The sequence below is a fragment of the Coregonus lavaretus genome (assembly GCF_964263955.1).
Source record: "Coregonus lavaretus genome assembly, chromosome: 2".
Classification (NCBI taxonomy): Eukaryota; Metazoa; Chordata; class Actinopteri; order Salmoniformes; family Salmonidae; genus Coregonus; species Coregonus lavaretus.
The window spans coordinates 1967666-1984088 of record NC_139989.1 but is presented as its reverse complement, the minus strand read 5'-3'; the positions used below and the strand labels follow the sequence as shown (position 1 = coordinate 1984088).

At 40.2% G+C, this 16423-nt stretch overlaps 1 protein-coding gene across 1 annotated transcript in view; it reads left to right on the top strand.

Moving 5' to 3' along the window:
• Positions 1-15582, top strand: part of vill (villin-like) — a gene marked incomplete at its 5' end in the record, with an annotated part of 63682 nt that extends 48100 nt beyond the window's left edge. The window contains 8 exons of the mRNA XM_084140812.1: positions 3492-3650; positions 4294-4473; positions 5710-5855; positions 9295-9439; positions 10578-10766; positions 11044-11112; positions 12958-13293; positions 14072-15582. Coding sequence (XP_083996938.1) covers positions 3492-3650; positions 4294-4473; positions 5710-5855; positions 9295-9439; positions 10578-10766; positions 11044-11112; positions 12958-13293; positions 14072-14185 — 1338 coding nt within the window. The 3' untranslated portion in view covers positions 14186-15582. The remainder of the gene's footprint in view (positions 1-3491; positions 3651-4293; positions 4474-5709; positions 5856-9294; positions 9440-10577; positions 10767-11043; positions 11113-12957; positions 13294-14071) is intronic.
• Positions 15583-16423: the final 841 nt, after the last annotated feature.

Genomic DNA, 16423 nt, shown 5'->3' with positions numbered 1-16423 from the left:
GTTTATTAAACACTAGAAGCTGATACTAGTCAGTGTATAGTTTATTAAACACTAGAAGCTGATACTAGTCAGTGTATAGTTTATTAAACACTGGAAGCTTAGACTAGTCAGTGTATAGTTTATTAAACACTAGAAGCTGAGACTAGTCAGTGTATAGTTTATTAAACACTAGAAGCTGATACTAGTCAGTGTATAGTTTATTAAACACTAGAAGCTGATACTAGTCAGTGGTTAGTTTATTAAACACTAGAAGCTGATACTAGTCAGTGTATAGTTTATTAAACACTAGAAGCTGAGACTAGTCAGTGTATAGTTTATTAAACACTAGAAGCTGATACTAGTCAGTGTATAGTTTATTAAACACTAGAAGCTGATACTAGTCAGTGTATAGTTTATTAAACACTAGAAGCTGAGACTAGTCAGTGTATTGTTTATTAAACACTTAATTAAACACTAGAAGCTGAGACTAGTCAGTGTATAGTTTATTAAACACTAGAAGCTGAGACTAGTCAGTGTATAATTTATTAAACACTAGAAGCTGATACTAGTCAGTGTATAGTTTATTAAACACTAGAAGCTGAGACTAGTCAGTGTATAGTTTATTAAACACTAGAAGCTGAGACTAGTCAGTGTATTGTTTATTAAACACTTAATTAAACACTAGAAGCTGAGACTAGTCAGTGTATAGTTTATTAAACACTAGAAGCTGATACTAGTCAGTGTATAGTTTATTAAACACTAGAAGCTGAGACTAGTCAGTGTATAGTTTATTAAACACTAGAAGCTGAGACTAGTCAGTGTATAGTTTATTAAACACTAGAAGCTGAGACTAGTCAGTGGTTAGTTTATTAAACACTAGAAGCTGAGACTAGTCAGTGTATTGTTTATTAAACACTAGAAGCTGAGACTAGTCAGCGTATAGTTTATTAAACACTAGAAGCTGAGACTAGTCAGTGTATTGTTTATTAAACACTAGAAGCTGATACTAGTCAGTGTATAGTTTATTAAACACTAGAAGCTGAGACTAGTCAGTGTATTGTTTATTAAACACTAGAAGCTGAGACTAGTCAGTGTATAGTTTATTAAACACTAGAAGCTGATACTAGTCAGTGTATAGTTTATTAAACACTTAATTAAACACTAGAAGCTGAGACTAGTCATTGTATAGTTTATTGAACACTAGAAGCTGAGACTAGTCAGTGTATAGTTTATTAAACACTAGAAGCTGAGACTAGTCAGTGTATAGTTTATTAAACACTAGAAGCTGAGACTAGTCAGTGTATAGTTTATTAAACACTAGAAGCTGAGACTAGTCAGTGTATAGTTTATTAAACACTAGAAGCTGAGACTAGTCAGTGTATAGTTTATTAAACACTAGAAGCTGAGACTAGTCAGTGTATAGTTTATTAAACACTAGAAGCTGAGACTAGTCAGTGTATTGTTTATTAAACACTTAATTAAACACTGGAAGCTGAGACTAGTCAGTGTATTGTTTATTAAACACTTAATTAAACACTAGAAGCTGAGACTAGTCAGTGTATAGTTTATTAAACACTAGAAGCTGAGACTAGTCAGTGTATAGTTTATTAAACACTAGAAGCTGAGACTAGTCAGTGTATTGTTTATTAAACACTTAATTAAACACTAGAAGCTGAGACTAGTCAGTGTATAGTTTATTAAACACTAGAAGCTGAGACTAGTCAGTGTATAGTTTATTAAACACTAGAAGCTGATACTAGTCAGTGGTTAGTTTATTAAACACTTAATTAAACACTGGAAGCTGAGACTAGTCAGTGTATAGTTTATTAAACACTAGAAGCTGATACTAGTCAGTGTATAGTTTATTAAACACTAGAAGCTGAGACTAGTCAGTGTATAGTTTATTAAACACTAGAAGCTGAGACTAGTCAGTGTATAGTTTATTAAACACTAGAAGCTGATACTAGTCAGTGTATAGTTTATTAAACACTAGAAGCTGAGACTAGTCAGTGTATAGTTTATTAAACACTAGAAGCTGAGACTAGTCAGTGTATAGTTTATTAAACACTAGAAGCTGAGACTAGTCAGTGTATAGTTTATTAAACACTAGAAGCTGAGACTAGTCAGTGTATTGTTTATTAAACACTTAATTAAACACTAGAAGCTGAGACTAGTCAGTGTATAGTTTATTAAACACTAGAAGCTGATACTAGTCAGTGTATAGTTTATTAAACACTAGAAGCTGAGACTAGTCAGTGTATAGTTTATTAAACACTAGAAGCTGAGACTAGTCAGTGTATAGTTTATTAAACACTAGAAGCTGAGACTAGTCAGTGTATAGTTTATTAAACCCTAGAAGCTGAGACTAGTCAGTGTATAGTTTATTAAACACTAGAAGTGAGACTAGTCAGTGTATAGTTTATTAAACACTAGAAGCTGAGACTAGTCAGTGTATAGTTTATTAAACACTAGAAGCTGATACTAGTCAGTGTATAGTTTGTTAACCTCTACGGGATCGGTGTCCCGTATACGGGACGGTTGAGCTAACGTGCGCTAATGTGGTTAGCATGACTGTTGTAAGTAACAGCACACTTTCCAGGACATAGACATGTCTTATATGGGTAGAAAGCTTAAATTCTTGTTAATCTAACTGCACTGTCCAATTTGCATTAGCCATTTCAGTGAAAAAATGCAATGCTATTGTTTGAGGAGAGTGCAACAAAAAACTGGTTTGTTACATTCACCTCTGAAGGTAAATAATGTACTTACATTCAGTAATCTTGCTCTGATTTGTCATCCTAAGGGTCTCAGAGATAAAATGTAGCATAGTTTTGTTTGATAAAATCCATTTTTATATTCAAATGTAGGAACTGGGTTCTACAGTTTGAACCCCTGCTGTCTCTGTCTCCAAACCCAACCCGCCCGGCCATCTAGATGTGTGAAAGTTAGTGTATAAGCAACTGATCCATCACTATGGTTATGTACTTGAAAATGTATCAATTGACCAATTCGGCACATTTGGGCAGACTTGATAAGAAATAGTCCAGTATTGCAATGCTTCACTGTATCAATCTGAAAATGTGCATACACACTGCTGCCATCTAGTGGCCAAAATCTAAATTGCGCCTAAACTGCAATATTAAATTGTGGCCTTTCTCTTGCATTTCAAAGATGATGGAACAAAAACAAAACAAAAAACACATATTTTTTTGTTTGTATTATCTTTTACCAGATCTAATGTGTTATATTCTCCTACATTAATTTCACATTTCTACAAACTTCAAAGTGTTTCCTTTCAAATGGTATCAAGAATATGCATATCCTTACTTCAGGTCCTGAGCTACAGGCAGTTAGATTTGGGTATGTCATTTTAGGCGAAAATTGAAATAAATGGTCAGAGACTGGCTGAGACTATTAACCACCAGAAGCTGAGACTAGTCAGTTTATAGTTTATTAACCTGTGTGTTGTGCTGGGTGTGTGTGACTGACGTGTGTCTTGGTTTACGGTGCAGGGGCGCCATGCTACCAAGGATGAGATCACAGCGTGTGCCTACCAGGCCGTTGCCCTGGACAACAAGTACAGCGGAGCGCCGGTCCAAGTCAGGGTGGTCATGGGTAAAGAGCCGCGTCACTTCCTGGCCATCTTTAAAGGAAAACTCATCATCTTCGAGGTAAGACGATCTTTCATCTGGTGATGTAGTCCTTCATCTTAAAGGGATAGTTCATCCAAAATCTTATTTTCGGTCACATTTCCCTTTCCTTGAGTTTTGTCTGAAGGTCCATGGTGACAGAATCAACAATAATCCATGATTTGCTTCTGTCTACAGCCTGAAGTTAGCATGTTAGCATGGTCAGATTTCATCAGTGGTTCCAGGCGAACCGATGTTAGCAAAGCTGCACTGCAAGCCAAAACTTCCTCAAAAACACTTCAAACTAAGTTCGGTAGAGTCCATAATCATGAAGAACCTGTCCATGTTTTCTTCACCATGGGAATGTTGTTATCTTGGTCTAATGGTCTAATGCTCTGATACTTCCTATGTTTACCCGTCAGTTTTGTTCACATCTGGAAAGCAAACCATGTCGAAGTGCAGCTTTGCTAACATCGGTTCGCCTGATGAAATCTGACGACGCTAACATGCTAACTTCAGTCTGTAGACAGAAGTAAATCATGGATTATTGTGGATTCTGTCACCATGGACCTTCAGACAAAACTCAAGGAAAGGGAAATGTTACCGAAAGTAAGAATTTGGATGAACTATCCCTTTAAGATGAGGGACTATGTGTGTGTGTGTGTGTGTGTGTGTGTCTGTGCAGGGTGGAACAGGCAGAGCGGGGGTGACTGGCCCAGGTCCAGGAGCCAGACTGTTCCAGGTTCGAGGGACTAATGAGTTGAACACCAAGGCTACTGAGGTCCCAGCCCGCTCCTCATCACTCAACACCAACGATGTCTTCCTGCTAAAAACTGACCACATTATTTATATGTGGTATGGCAAGGTACTGCACTGTTGCCTGTGGTATGACAAGGTTCAACACTGTTCCCTGTAGTATGACAAGGTTCTACACTGTTACCTGTGGTATGACAAGGTACGATGTTTGACAGGGATTATACAATGGGTGGGTCTAATCCTGAATGCTGATTGGATAAAACCGCATTCCAGCCATTGTGTATTCCACAAGTTACCACCGGCTAAATCTGTGACGTAAAAATCCTATTTACTCTGTTCCATCTGACTGCGCAATCCACTGTCCCATCAGCCCAGCCAGGCAATTTATAAACTTGATCTCCACTATAAAAAGTATCTAGACACTATCTCACATTTCTTTTAGACTAACATTTCGTTTTCAACAGCGGAGATTTGTATAAACCTTGTTGTCTGTTTTCCGACATTTGCAACATTGTTTCAATATTCAACTTCGATCTCCAGCTGTCCCATAGTAATGAACATGTTGGGAGTCGGGATGAGACGGACAGACAGCGTTTCTCAGCCAGTCAAAATCATGAATCATCTGGCATCATTTTTATTGGATATATACAGTGGGGAGAACAAGTATTTGATACACTGCCGATTTTTTTTGCAATGAAATGCAAATTAATTACATAAAAATCATACAATGTGATTTTCTGGATTTTTGTTACAGACCTCTACATGCTTTGTAAGTAGGAAAACCTGCAAAATCGGCAGTGTATCAAATACTTGTTCTGCCCACTGCACAAGGAAATGTAAATTGAAAAAAAGTAAAACGAAACGAAGTGCAGCTAGTTTGCAGTCTTTCCAGCTTCAGTTTGAAGTGATTGTGTTACTGTAGCTGTGTTGTTGGCTAGCTCCTCTGAACAACAGTGTCTTGACAAGTGAGCACATTTTCTATGCCAGGCGAACTCGCACCTCATTAGCTCATTGTTATGGATGTATCCAAATAAATGTCTGTAGAAAACAGCCTAAACAAGTGCAAATGTGACTACTTTGCTGTTATTCTGGCTGCACTTTTTGACGTAACTGTAAGTTAGCCGTATTTGTCTAGCTAGCAAGCAATGGATAAGAACGTTGCCAGCCAGTAAGGAAATGGAACATCAAGAACGAACGACTGGGTTGCGTCCATAGATACAGAAAAAAAGACTGAACGATTGGGTCGCGTCTCTGGCAACCGAACCGATAGAACGAACGACCAGCCGGCTTTCATGTGTCTGTTTTGTATCTGACATGTACCTGTATGTTACATGTTCTGTCTCAGGGTTGTAGTGGTGATGAGAGAGAGATGGCAAAGGCGGTGTCAGACGTTCTGTCCAGGCAGGATAAACAGGTTGTTACGGAGGGACAGGAGCCTGCTGAGTTCTGGGTGGCTCTGGGAGGGAAGGCCCCCTACGCCTGCGACAAGAGGTATACACACACTGATGACACGGTACACACACACTGCTGACAAGGTATACACAGACTGATGACACGGTATACACACACTGATGACACGGTATACACACACTGCTGACACGGTATACACAGACTGATGACACGGTATACACACACTGATGACACGGTATACACACACTGCTGACACGGTATACACAGACTGATGACACGGTATACACACACTGATGACACGGTATACACACACTGCTGACACGGTATACACACACTGATGACACGGTATACACACACTGATCATAGTAGAACTAGGATGATACTATAACTAGGATGATACTATAACTAGGATGATACTATAGGATGATACTATAACTAGGATGATACTATAACTAGGATGATACTATAACTAGGATGATACTATAGGATGATACTATAACTAGGATGATACTATAACTAGGATGATACTATAGGATGATACTATAACTAGGATGATACTATAACTAGGATGATACTATAACTAGGATGATACTATAACTAGGATGATACTATAACTAGGATGATACTATAGGATGATACTATAACTAGGATGACACTATAACTAGGATGATACTATAGGATGATACTATAACTAGGATGATACTATAGGATGATACTATAACTAGGATGACACTATAACTAGGATGATACTATAGGATGATACTATAACTAGGATGATACTATAGGATGATACTATAACTAGGATGATACTATAACTAGGATGACACTATAACTAGGATGATACTATAGGATGATACTATAACTAGGATGATACTATAACTAGGATGATACTATAACTAGGATGATACTATAGGATGATACTATAACTAGGATGACACTATAACTAGGATGATACTATAGGATGATACTATAACTAGGATGATACTATAGGATGATACTATAACTAGGATGACACTATAACTAGGATGATACTATAGGATGATACTATAACTAGGATGATACTATAGGATGATACTATAACTAGGATGATACTATAACTAGGATGATACTATAACTAGGATGATACTATAACTAGGATGACACTATAACTAGGATGATACTATAGGATGATACTATAACTAGGATGATACTATAACTAGGGTGATACTATAACTAGGATGATACTATAACTAGGATGACACTATAACTAGGATGATACTATAGGATGATACTATAACTAGGATGATACTATAACTAGGGTGATAATATAACTAGGATGATACTATAGGATGATACTATAACTAGGATGATACTATAACTAGGATGATACTATAACTAGGATGACACTATAACTAGGATGATACTATAGGATGATACTATAACTAGGATGATACTATAACTAGGATGATACTATAGGATGATACTATAACTAGGATGATACTATAACTAGGATGACACTATAACTAGGGTGATACTATAACTAGGATGATACTATAACTAGGATGATACTATAACTAGGATGATACTATAACTAGGATGATACTATAGGATGATACTATAACTAGGATGATACTATAACTAGGATGATACTATAACTAGGGTGATACTATAACTAGGATGATACTATAACTAGGATGATACTATAGGATGATACTATAACTAGGATGATACTATAACTAGGATGATACTATAGGATGATACTATAACTAGGATGATACTATAACTAGGATGACACTATAACTAGGATGATACTATAACTAGGATGATACTATAACTAGGATGATACTATAACTAGGATGATACTATAACTAGGATGATACTATAGGATGATACTATAACTAGGATGATACTATAACTAGGATGATACTATAACTAGGATGATACTATAGGATGATACTATAACTAGGATGATACTATAACTAGGATGATACTATAACTAGGATGACACTATAACTAGGATGATACTATAACTAGGATGATACTATAACTAGTTTGATACTATAACTAGGATGATACTATAACTAGGATGATACTATAACTAGGATGATACTATAGGATGATACTATAACTAGGATGATACTATAACTAGGATGATACTATAACTAGGATGATACTATAGGATGATACTATAACTAGGATGATACTATAGGATGATACTATAACTAGGATGATACTATAACTAGGATGACACTATAACTAGGATGATACTATAACTAGGATGATACTATAACTAGTTTGATACTATAACTAGGATGATAATATAACTAGGATGATACTATAACTAGGATGACACTATAACTAGGATGATACTATAACTAGGATGATACTATAACTAGGATGATACTATAACTAGGATGATACTATAACTAGGATGACACTATAACTAGGATGATACTATAACTAGGATGATACTATAACTAGGATGATACTATAACTATGGTGATACTATAACTAGGGTGATACTATAACTAGGATGATACTATAACTAGGATGATACTATAACTAGGATGATACTATAACTAGGATGATACTATAACTAGGATGATACTATAACTAGGATGACACTATAACTAGGGTGATACTGTAACTAGGATGATACTATAACTAGGATGATACTATAACTAGGATGATACTATAACTAGGATGATACTATAACTAGGATGATACTATAACTAGGATGATACTATAACTAGGATGACACTATAACTAGGATGATACTATAACTAGGATGATACTATAACTAGTTTGATACTATAACTAGGATGATACTATAACTAGGATGATACTATAACTAGGATGATACTATAGGATGATACTATAACTAGGATGATACTATAACTAGGATGATACTATAACTAGGATGACACTATAACTAGGATGATACTATAACTAGGATGATACTATAACTAGTTTGATACTATAACTAGGATGATACTATAACTAGGATGATACTATAACTAGGATGACACTATAACTAGGATGATACTATAACTAGGATGATACTATAACTAGGATGATACTATAGGATGATACTATAACTAGGATGATACTATAACTAGGATGATACTATAACTAGGATGACACTATAACTAGGATGATACTATAACTAGGATGATACTATAACTATGGTGATACTATAACTAGGGTGATACTATAACTAGGATGATACTATAACTAGGATGATACTATAACTAGGATGACACTATAACTAGGATGATACTAGGATGACACTATAACTAGGATGATACTAGGGTGATACTATAACTAGGATGATACTATAACTAGGATGACACTATAACTACGATGATACTATAACTAGGATGATACTATAACTAGGGTGATACTATAACTAGGACCTAGAGTTTTCATGGTCAGGTCCCTCTTGCAATATCTTTAGATGTAAGCCTGCTATTGATCAGTCTATCGTTCTGAACATCAAATGCTGTCATGTGACAATGTGACATCACATCCTGTCTGTCAGACTGCAGAAGGAGGAGCCGACCCACAGCCCTCGGTTGTTTGAATGCTCCAATCAGACGGGTCGGTTCAGGATGACAGAGGTGCAGGACTTGGCTCAGGAGGACCTGGACCAGGATGATGTCATGCTGCTGGACACCTGGGAGGAGGTGAGGGTCAGGGGTCAAAACTATGGTTACCTGGGAGGAGGTGAGGGGTCAGGGGCCATCACTATGGTTACTTGGGAGGAGGTGAGGGGTCAGGGTTCATCACTATGGTTACTTGAGAGGAGGTGAGGGGTCAGGGGTCATCACTATGGTTACCTGGGAGAAGATGAGGGGTCAGGGGTCATCACTATGGTTACCTGGGAGGAGGTGAGGGGTCAGGGGCCATCACTATGGTTACCTGGGAGGAGGTGAGGGGTCAGGGGTCATCACTATGGTTACCTGGGAGAAGATGAGGGGTCAGGGGTCATCACTATGGTTACCTGGGAGGAGGTGAGGGGTCAGGGGCCATCACTATGGTTACCTGGGAGGAGGTGAGGGATCAGAGGCAATCACTATGGTTACCTGGGAGGAGGTGAGGGATCAGGGGCCATCACTATGGTTACCTGGGAGGAGGTGAGGGATCAGAGGCAATCACTATGGTTACCTGGGAGGAGGTGAGGGATCAGGGGCCATCACTATGGTTACCTGGGAGGAGGTGAGGGGTCAGGGGTCATCACTATGGTTACCTGGGAGGAGTTGAGGATCAGGGGTCATCACTATGGTTACCTGGGAGGAGAGTGAGGTGTCAGGGGCCATAGTATGAAAATGTATGCACTCACTAACTGTAAGTTGCTCTGGATAAGAGCGTCTGCTAAATGACTAAAATGTAAAAAACTGTAAATAACTGTGGTTACCTGGGAGGAGGTGAGGGGCCTCCTGTAGCTCAGTTGGTAGAGCATAGCGCTTGCAACGCCAGGGTTGTGGGTTCGATTCCCACGGGGGGCCAGTATGAAAAATGAATGCACTCAGTAACTGTATGTCGCTCTGGATAAGAGCGTCTGCTAAATGACTAAAATGTAAATGTCATGGGTCATCACTATGGTTACCTGGGAGGAGGTGAGGGGTCATTACCAGGGTCATGGGACCTGGGCTCAGTCAAATCCCCTGGTAACATATACATACAGTAGTTGATGAGGCAAGGATCCACATTCCAGTAGAGTTCTCATGTAGAGCATGATCATAAAGCCCAGTTCAGTTCAGGTGAACCATATCATCATTACCACTGAATAACCCTGACTCCATACCTGTCCAATCCCGTCAGATCTTCCTGTGGATTGGCAGGTCTGCCAACGAATATGAGACCAAGGAAGCGTGTAACAGTGCTCTAGAATACCTGAGGACCCACCCAGCGGGGCGGGACCCTGACACACCCATCATCTCCGTCAAACAGGGCTACGAGCCTCCAACCTTCACCGGATGGTTCAGCGCATGGGACCCTCACAAGTGGAGCGTGAGTAGGGCTGGGATACCATACCAGCCATCACCACTAGAGGGAATACTGGAGGAACTGGTAGAAATGTGATTGGATGTGGTTTATTGAATAACTTCACCAAAGTGAATTTAATTTATTAGGGGAAGAGGATTCGAGTCAATCTGTGTTTGTAAATGTGTTCTGTGCATGTACTTACAGTCAGGTAGAGTTTTAATAAATTGATTTATGATTCTTAACATGAAGATCACAGACCAAACTGGTGTTAACAGACTCGTGGATCTTCTCTTCTCAACAGGGAGGATCCTCCTATGAGGAAATGAAACAAAAGTTGGGCGATGTTTCGACTATCTCTCAGATTACTGTAGTAAGTGATTCACTAACAAACTCTAAAAATAATGAAGTTTATAACTCAACCAAGTAACAAAAATAACCATTAACCACCTTTATTGTCATTATGATATAACCAGTACACGTCTAACCTTTGCATGCATCAAACATGCATGATTGTAACTGAAGAAAAATGAATTTACATATTTTCTAAATCATCCAACCAGCTTTCACCTGTTAGAGTGGATATCACCTGTTAGAGTGGATATCACCTGTTAGAGTGGATATCACCTGTTAGAGTGGATATCACCTGTTAGAGTGGATATCACCTGTTAGAGTGGATATCACCTGTTAGAGTGGATATCACCTGTTAGAGTGGATATCAGTTGTTAGAGTGGATATCACCTGTTAGAGTGGATATCAGCTCTTAGAGTGGATATCAGCTGTTAGAGTGGATATCAGTTGTTAGAGTGGATATCACCTGTTAGAGTGGATATCAGTTATAGAGTGGATATCACCTGTTAGAGTGGATATCAGTTGTTAGAGTGGATATAAGTTGTTAGAGTGGATATCAGTTGTTAGAGTGGATATCACCTGTTAGAGTGGATATCAGTTGTTAGAGTGGATATCACCTGTTAGAGTGGATATCACCTGTTAGAGTGGATATCAGTTGTTAGAGTGGATATCAGTTGTTAGAGTGGATATCACCTGTTAGAGTGGATATCAGCTGTTAGAGTGGATATCACCTGTTAGAGTGGATATCACCTGTTAGAGTGGATATCACCTGTTAGAGTGGATATCAGCTCTTAGAGTGGATATCAGTTGTTAGAGTGGATATCAGTTGTTAGAGTGGATATCAGTTGTTAGAGTGGATATCAGTTGTTAGAGTGGATATCAGTTGTTAGAGTGGATATCACCTGTTAGAGTGGATATCACCTGTTAGAGTGGATATCACCTGTTAGAGTGGATATCACCTGTTAGAGTGTGGATATCACCTGTTAGAGTGGATATCAGCTGTTAGAGTGGATATCACCTGTTAGAGTGGATATCACCTGTTAGAGTGGATATCACCTGTTAGAGTGGATATCACCTGTTAGAGTGGATATCAGCTCTTAGAGTGGATATCAGTTGTTAGAGTGGATATCAGTTGTTAGAGTGGATATCAGTTGTTAGAGTGGATATCAGTTGTTAGAGTGGATATCACCTGTTAGAGTGGATATCACCTGTTAGAGTGGATATCACCTGTTAGAGTGTGGATATCAGCTGTTAGAGTGGATATCAGTTGTTAGAGTGGATATCACCTGTTAGAGTGGATATCAGTTGTTAGAGTGGATATCAGTTGTTAGAGTGGATATCACCTGTTAGAGTGGATATCACCTGTTAGAGTGGATATCACCTGTTAGAGTGGATATCAGCTGTTAGAGTGGATATCAGTTGTTAGACTGGATATCACCTGTTAGAGTGGATATCAGCTGTTAGAGTGGATATCATTTGTTAGAGTGGATATCACCTGTTAGAGTGGATATCACCTGTTAGAGTGGATATCAGTTGTTAGAGTGGATATCAGTTGTTAGAGTGGATATCACCTGTTAGAGTGGATATCAGTTGTTAGAGTGGATATCAGTTGTTAGAGTGGATATCAGTTGTTAGAGTGGATATCAGTTGTTAGAGTGGATATCAGTTGTTAGAGTGGATATCACCTGTTAGAGTGGATATCACCTGTTAGAGTGGATATCAGTTGTTAGAGTGGATATCACCTGTTAGAGTGGATATCACCTGTTAGAGTGGATATCAGCTGTTAGAGTGGATATCATCTTTCATCTGTTAGGTTAGCTGATATCAGTATTTTAATCTCAGTCATCCTCTTGTTCCGTGTTTGTAGAATCTGAACAACACAGACCTGAATCAGGGTTCTGCTGGGGGCGGTAGTGGATACAGCGCTCCAGGAGGCCCAGCCCAGTTCAGCTCTCCCCCATCCTACAAGCCCCCCCTTGGGACAGGAGGAGGCTCCTTTGGTCCCTCCAGCCCAGCCACCCCTGGAGGTCAGAAATGCCTGTCCACCAACTTCAGCACTACGCTGTCCCCCACCCTGTCCTCACCCTCCCTTGTCCCCTCCACCACGCCGGCCCCCAGGACTGGAGAGTACCTGGACCCTGAGCTGCTGCTCAACAAGAGCCCCAAGGAGCTGCCCCAGGGAGTGGACCCCAGCAGGAGAGAGGTGATGATGCTATGATGAAATAGTCCAGCTGAGACTCTATCGTATAGCAGGTTATTAGGGGAATGGTAATCTCTCGTGGACAGATGAAACGGTGAGAATATGTCTATGCTCACGTAGAACTATGTAATTACGACCAGCAGTAGTTCTTGGTTTTGGGTTTTCATCATTGATTATTTGGACAAATCAGGATTGGGCGAAGGTGGTTCTTCAACTGGTGCAGTGATCTTCAAGCCCGTGTGCAGCTGATAAATGGTTTCCACAGCCACAAAGTCAATATTGGCTATATCATTACAATTCAGGAAAACAAAAATGCCATTTTTGGCCATGATAAACACGGGTGAAATTAGCGGAAGGGAGGGGTTTGGCCTAGAGTTTCCATTTGCGAGGGAGGAGACTGATTGTTAATTAACCATTAACAATCACAATTGTTAATGGTTAATTAATTAACGTTAATCGTTAACTTCCCCCCAGAAGTAAAAGAGGAAATGACAATCTTTCGCGAAATACTTTTACTTCTGGGGAACCGAGATTAGTGTAATGGTGTTGAACTGACAGCAGGGGTCAGCATAACACATACAGTACCTCTCTTTCTAACTATGTTTCTCTCTCTCTCTCTCTCTCTCTCTCTCTCTCTCTATCTCTCTCTCTCTCTCTCTCTCTCTCTCTCTCTCTCTCTCTCTCTCTCTCTCTCTCTCTCTCTCTCTCTCTCTCTCTCTCTCTCTCTCTCTCTCTCTCTTTCTCTCTCTTTCTCTCGCTCACTCTCTCTCTCCGTTGTCAGGACTATCTCTCTGATGTGGATCTGGAGAACCTGCTGGGTTGTTCTCGGTCTGGTTTCCAGCGGCTGCCCAAGTGGCGGCAGAACGACCTGAAGAAGAAGGCGGGCCTGTTCTGAGTGGGCGGAGTCAGTCAGTCAGGGATGACATCAGGACATAGCTTATTAGAGTTGAAAATGTTCCTTGATTGTGTTAAAGTTCTTTTGAAGTTGAGAGAGAGAGAGAGAGAGAATGTTTTTTAAATGGTTTTTCAACAGAACAGTGTAGAAGTGGCAGCAACATGCTGAACTGAAGACCTGGAACAGAGACACTGTGCTGAACTGTGAGAACAACTCACAACAAAGATGCCAAAATTTTTCAAATCCAAGATGGATGCACTGTACAGAAGTGTACTTCATACATACTTCAGCTGAATTTGTGCTATGCTTGATTACTAACAGTAAGTTACGAGCAGTAAAATAACTTTTTTTGTTTTTAGTCTCTTTAAAAAAGACATTATTTATTGAACAATTGAACAAACCATGCCCAGTCCTTCATCGATATGTTCTATATGCTGAACAGAAGAAATAGCAGGACGGTGTCTTTTTTTAACTTTAATTAAATCGAGGAACATTTCTTAAATTTTTATCTTATGATCAGTTTCTATTTTTGTTATATTTGCTCTACTTTTCAATGATGAGTTATGATTTTAAAACCGTTTTTTAAAATGTATTTTCTAACAATCAAACATAATGAACAAACCCTCTCAAAATCACACAGCTAATTATCATAAAGCTAATTATCATAAAGCTAATTATCATAAAGCCTCTAATAATAAAACAATATACAATCAAATCTCTGATTCAAATTCTTCTTTTACTCAAGAGCTTGTGCAAATGAGGTTTAGTGAAAAATGACAAAGGAATATTGCAATATACAGTGCCTTCGGAAAGCATTCAGACCCCTTGACCTTTTCCACATTTTGTTACGTTACAGCCTTATTCTAAAATTGATTACATTGTATTTTTTCCTCATCAGTATTCACACAATATCCCATAATGACAACGCAAAAATAGGTTTTTATAAATTTTTGCAAAAATATTACAAATAAAAAAATTTAATATCACATTAAAATAAGTATTCAGACCATTTACTCAGTACTTTGTTGAAGCACCTTTGGCAGCAATTACAGCCTTGAGTCTTCTTTGGTATGATGCTACAAGCTTGGCACACCTGTTGTCACACTCTGGTTCTAGGACTTTTTGTGTTTAGTCAGGGTGTGTAGATTTCCGTGTGTTGTGTACTGTGGGTAGTGTCTAGGTGTTCGCGTTCTATGTTTGGTCAGTGACTCCCAATCGGAGGTAACGAGTGTCAGCTGTCGGCTCGTTATCTCTGATTGGGAGCCATATTTAAATGTCTGTGTTCACCTTGTGGTTGTGGGTTTTTGTTCTATGTTCAGTCGGTGTACTGAGGACGTTACGGATCGTGTTTTGTTTTGTCGTTATTTCAACATTAAAGTCATCATGTTCACTCCCAACGCTGCGCTTTGGTCCTACTTTATTGGCGATCGTGACAGAAAAACCCACCACAACGAGACCAAGCAGCAGTTGGAATACGAGTGGTGGAGCCAGAAGAGCGAAGGTTGGGAGAGGACTATGGAGGCCTGGTCCACCGAGAGGAGAGACCCCCAGAAAATTTTTAGGGGGGGGCTCACGACGTCGGGGCAGAAGGTGTACGGCCCGGAGGAGTGCAAGAGGTTGGCAGAGATGGCCGCCAGTTTAAGGGGGCCACTGGTTACGAAGGGGATGGAAAGTGTGGAGGCACGGCGAGAGGTACTGGGGGGTGTTTCCAGTCCGGTCCGGCCCGTTCCTGATCCCCGTGTAGGGCCAGGGGTGTGTGTCCCCAGTGCGGTTCTGTCTGTTCCTGCTCAACGCACCAAGCCTACGGGGTGCGTCGTCAGCCCTGTCCAGCCAGAGCCGTCCGCCAGACAGGATCAGCCAGAGCCGTCCGCCAGACAGGATCAGCCAGAGCCTTCCGCCAGCCATGAGCAGCCAGATCCTTCCGCCAGCCATGAGCAGCCAGATCCGTCAGCCAGCCATGAGCAGCCAGATCCGTCAGCCATCCATGAGCAGCCAGATCCGTCAGCCAGCCATGAGCAGCCAGATCCGTCAGCCAGCCATGAGCCGTCCAGCCAGGATCCGCCAGAGCCGTCCAGCCGGGATCCGCCAGAGCCGTCCAGCCGGGATCCGCCAGAGCCGTCCAGCCGGGATCCGCCAGAGCCGTCCAGCCGGGATCCGCCAGAGCCGTCCAGCCGGGATCCGCCAGAGCCGTCCAGCCGGGATCCGCCAGAGCCGTCCAGCCGGGATCCGCCAGAGCCG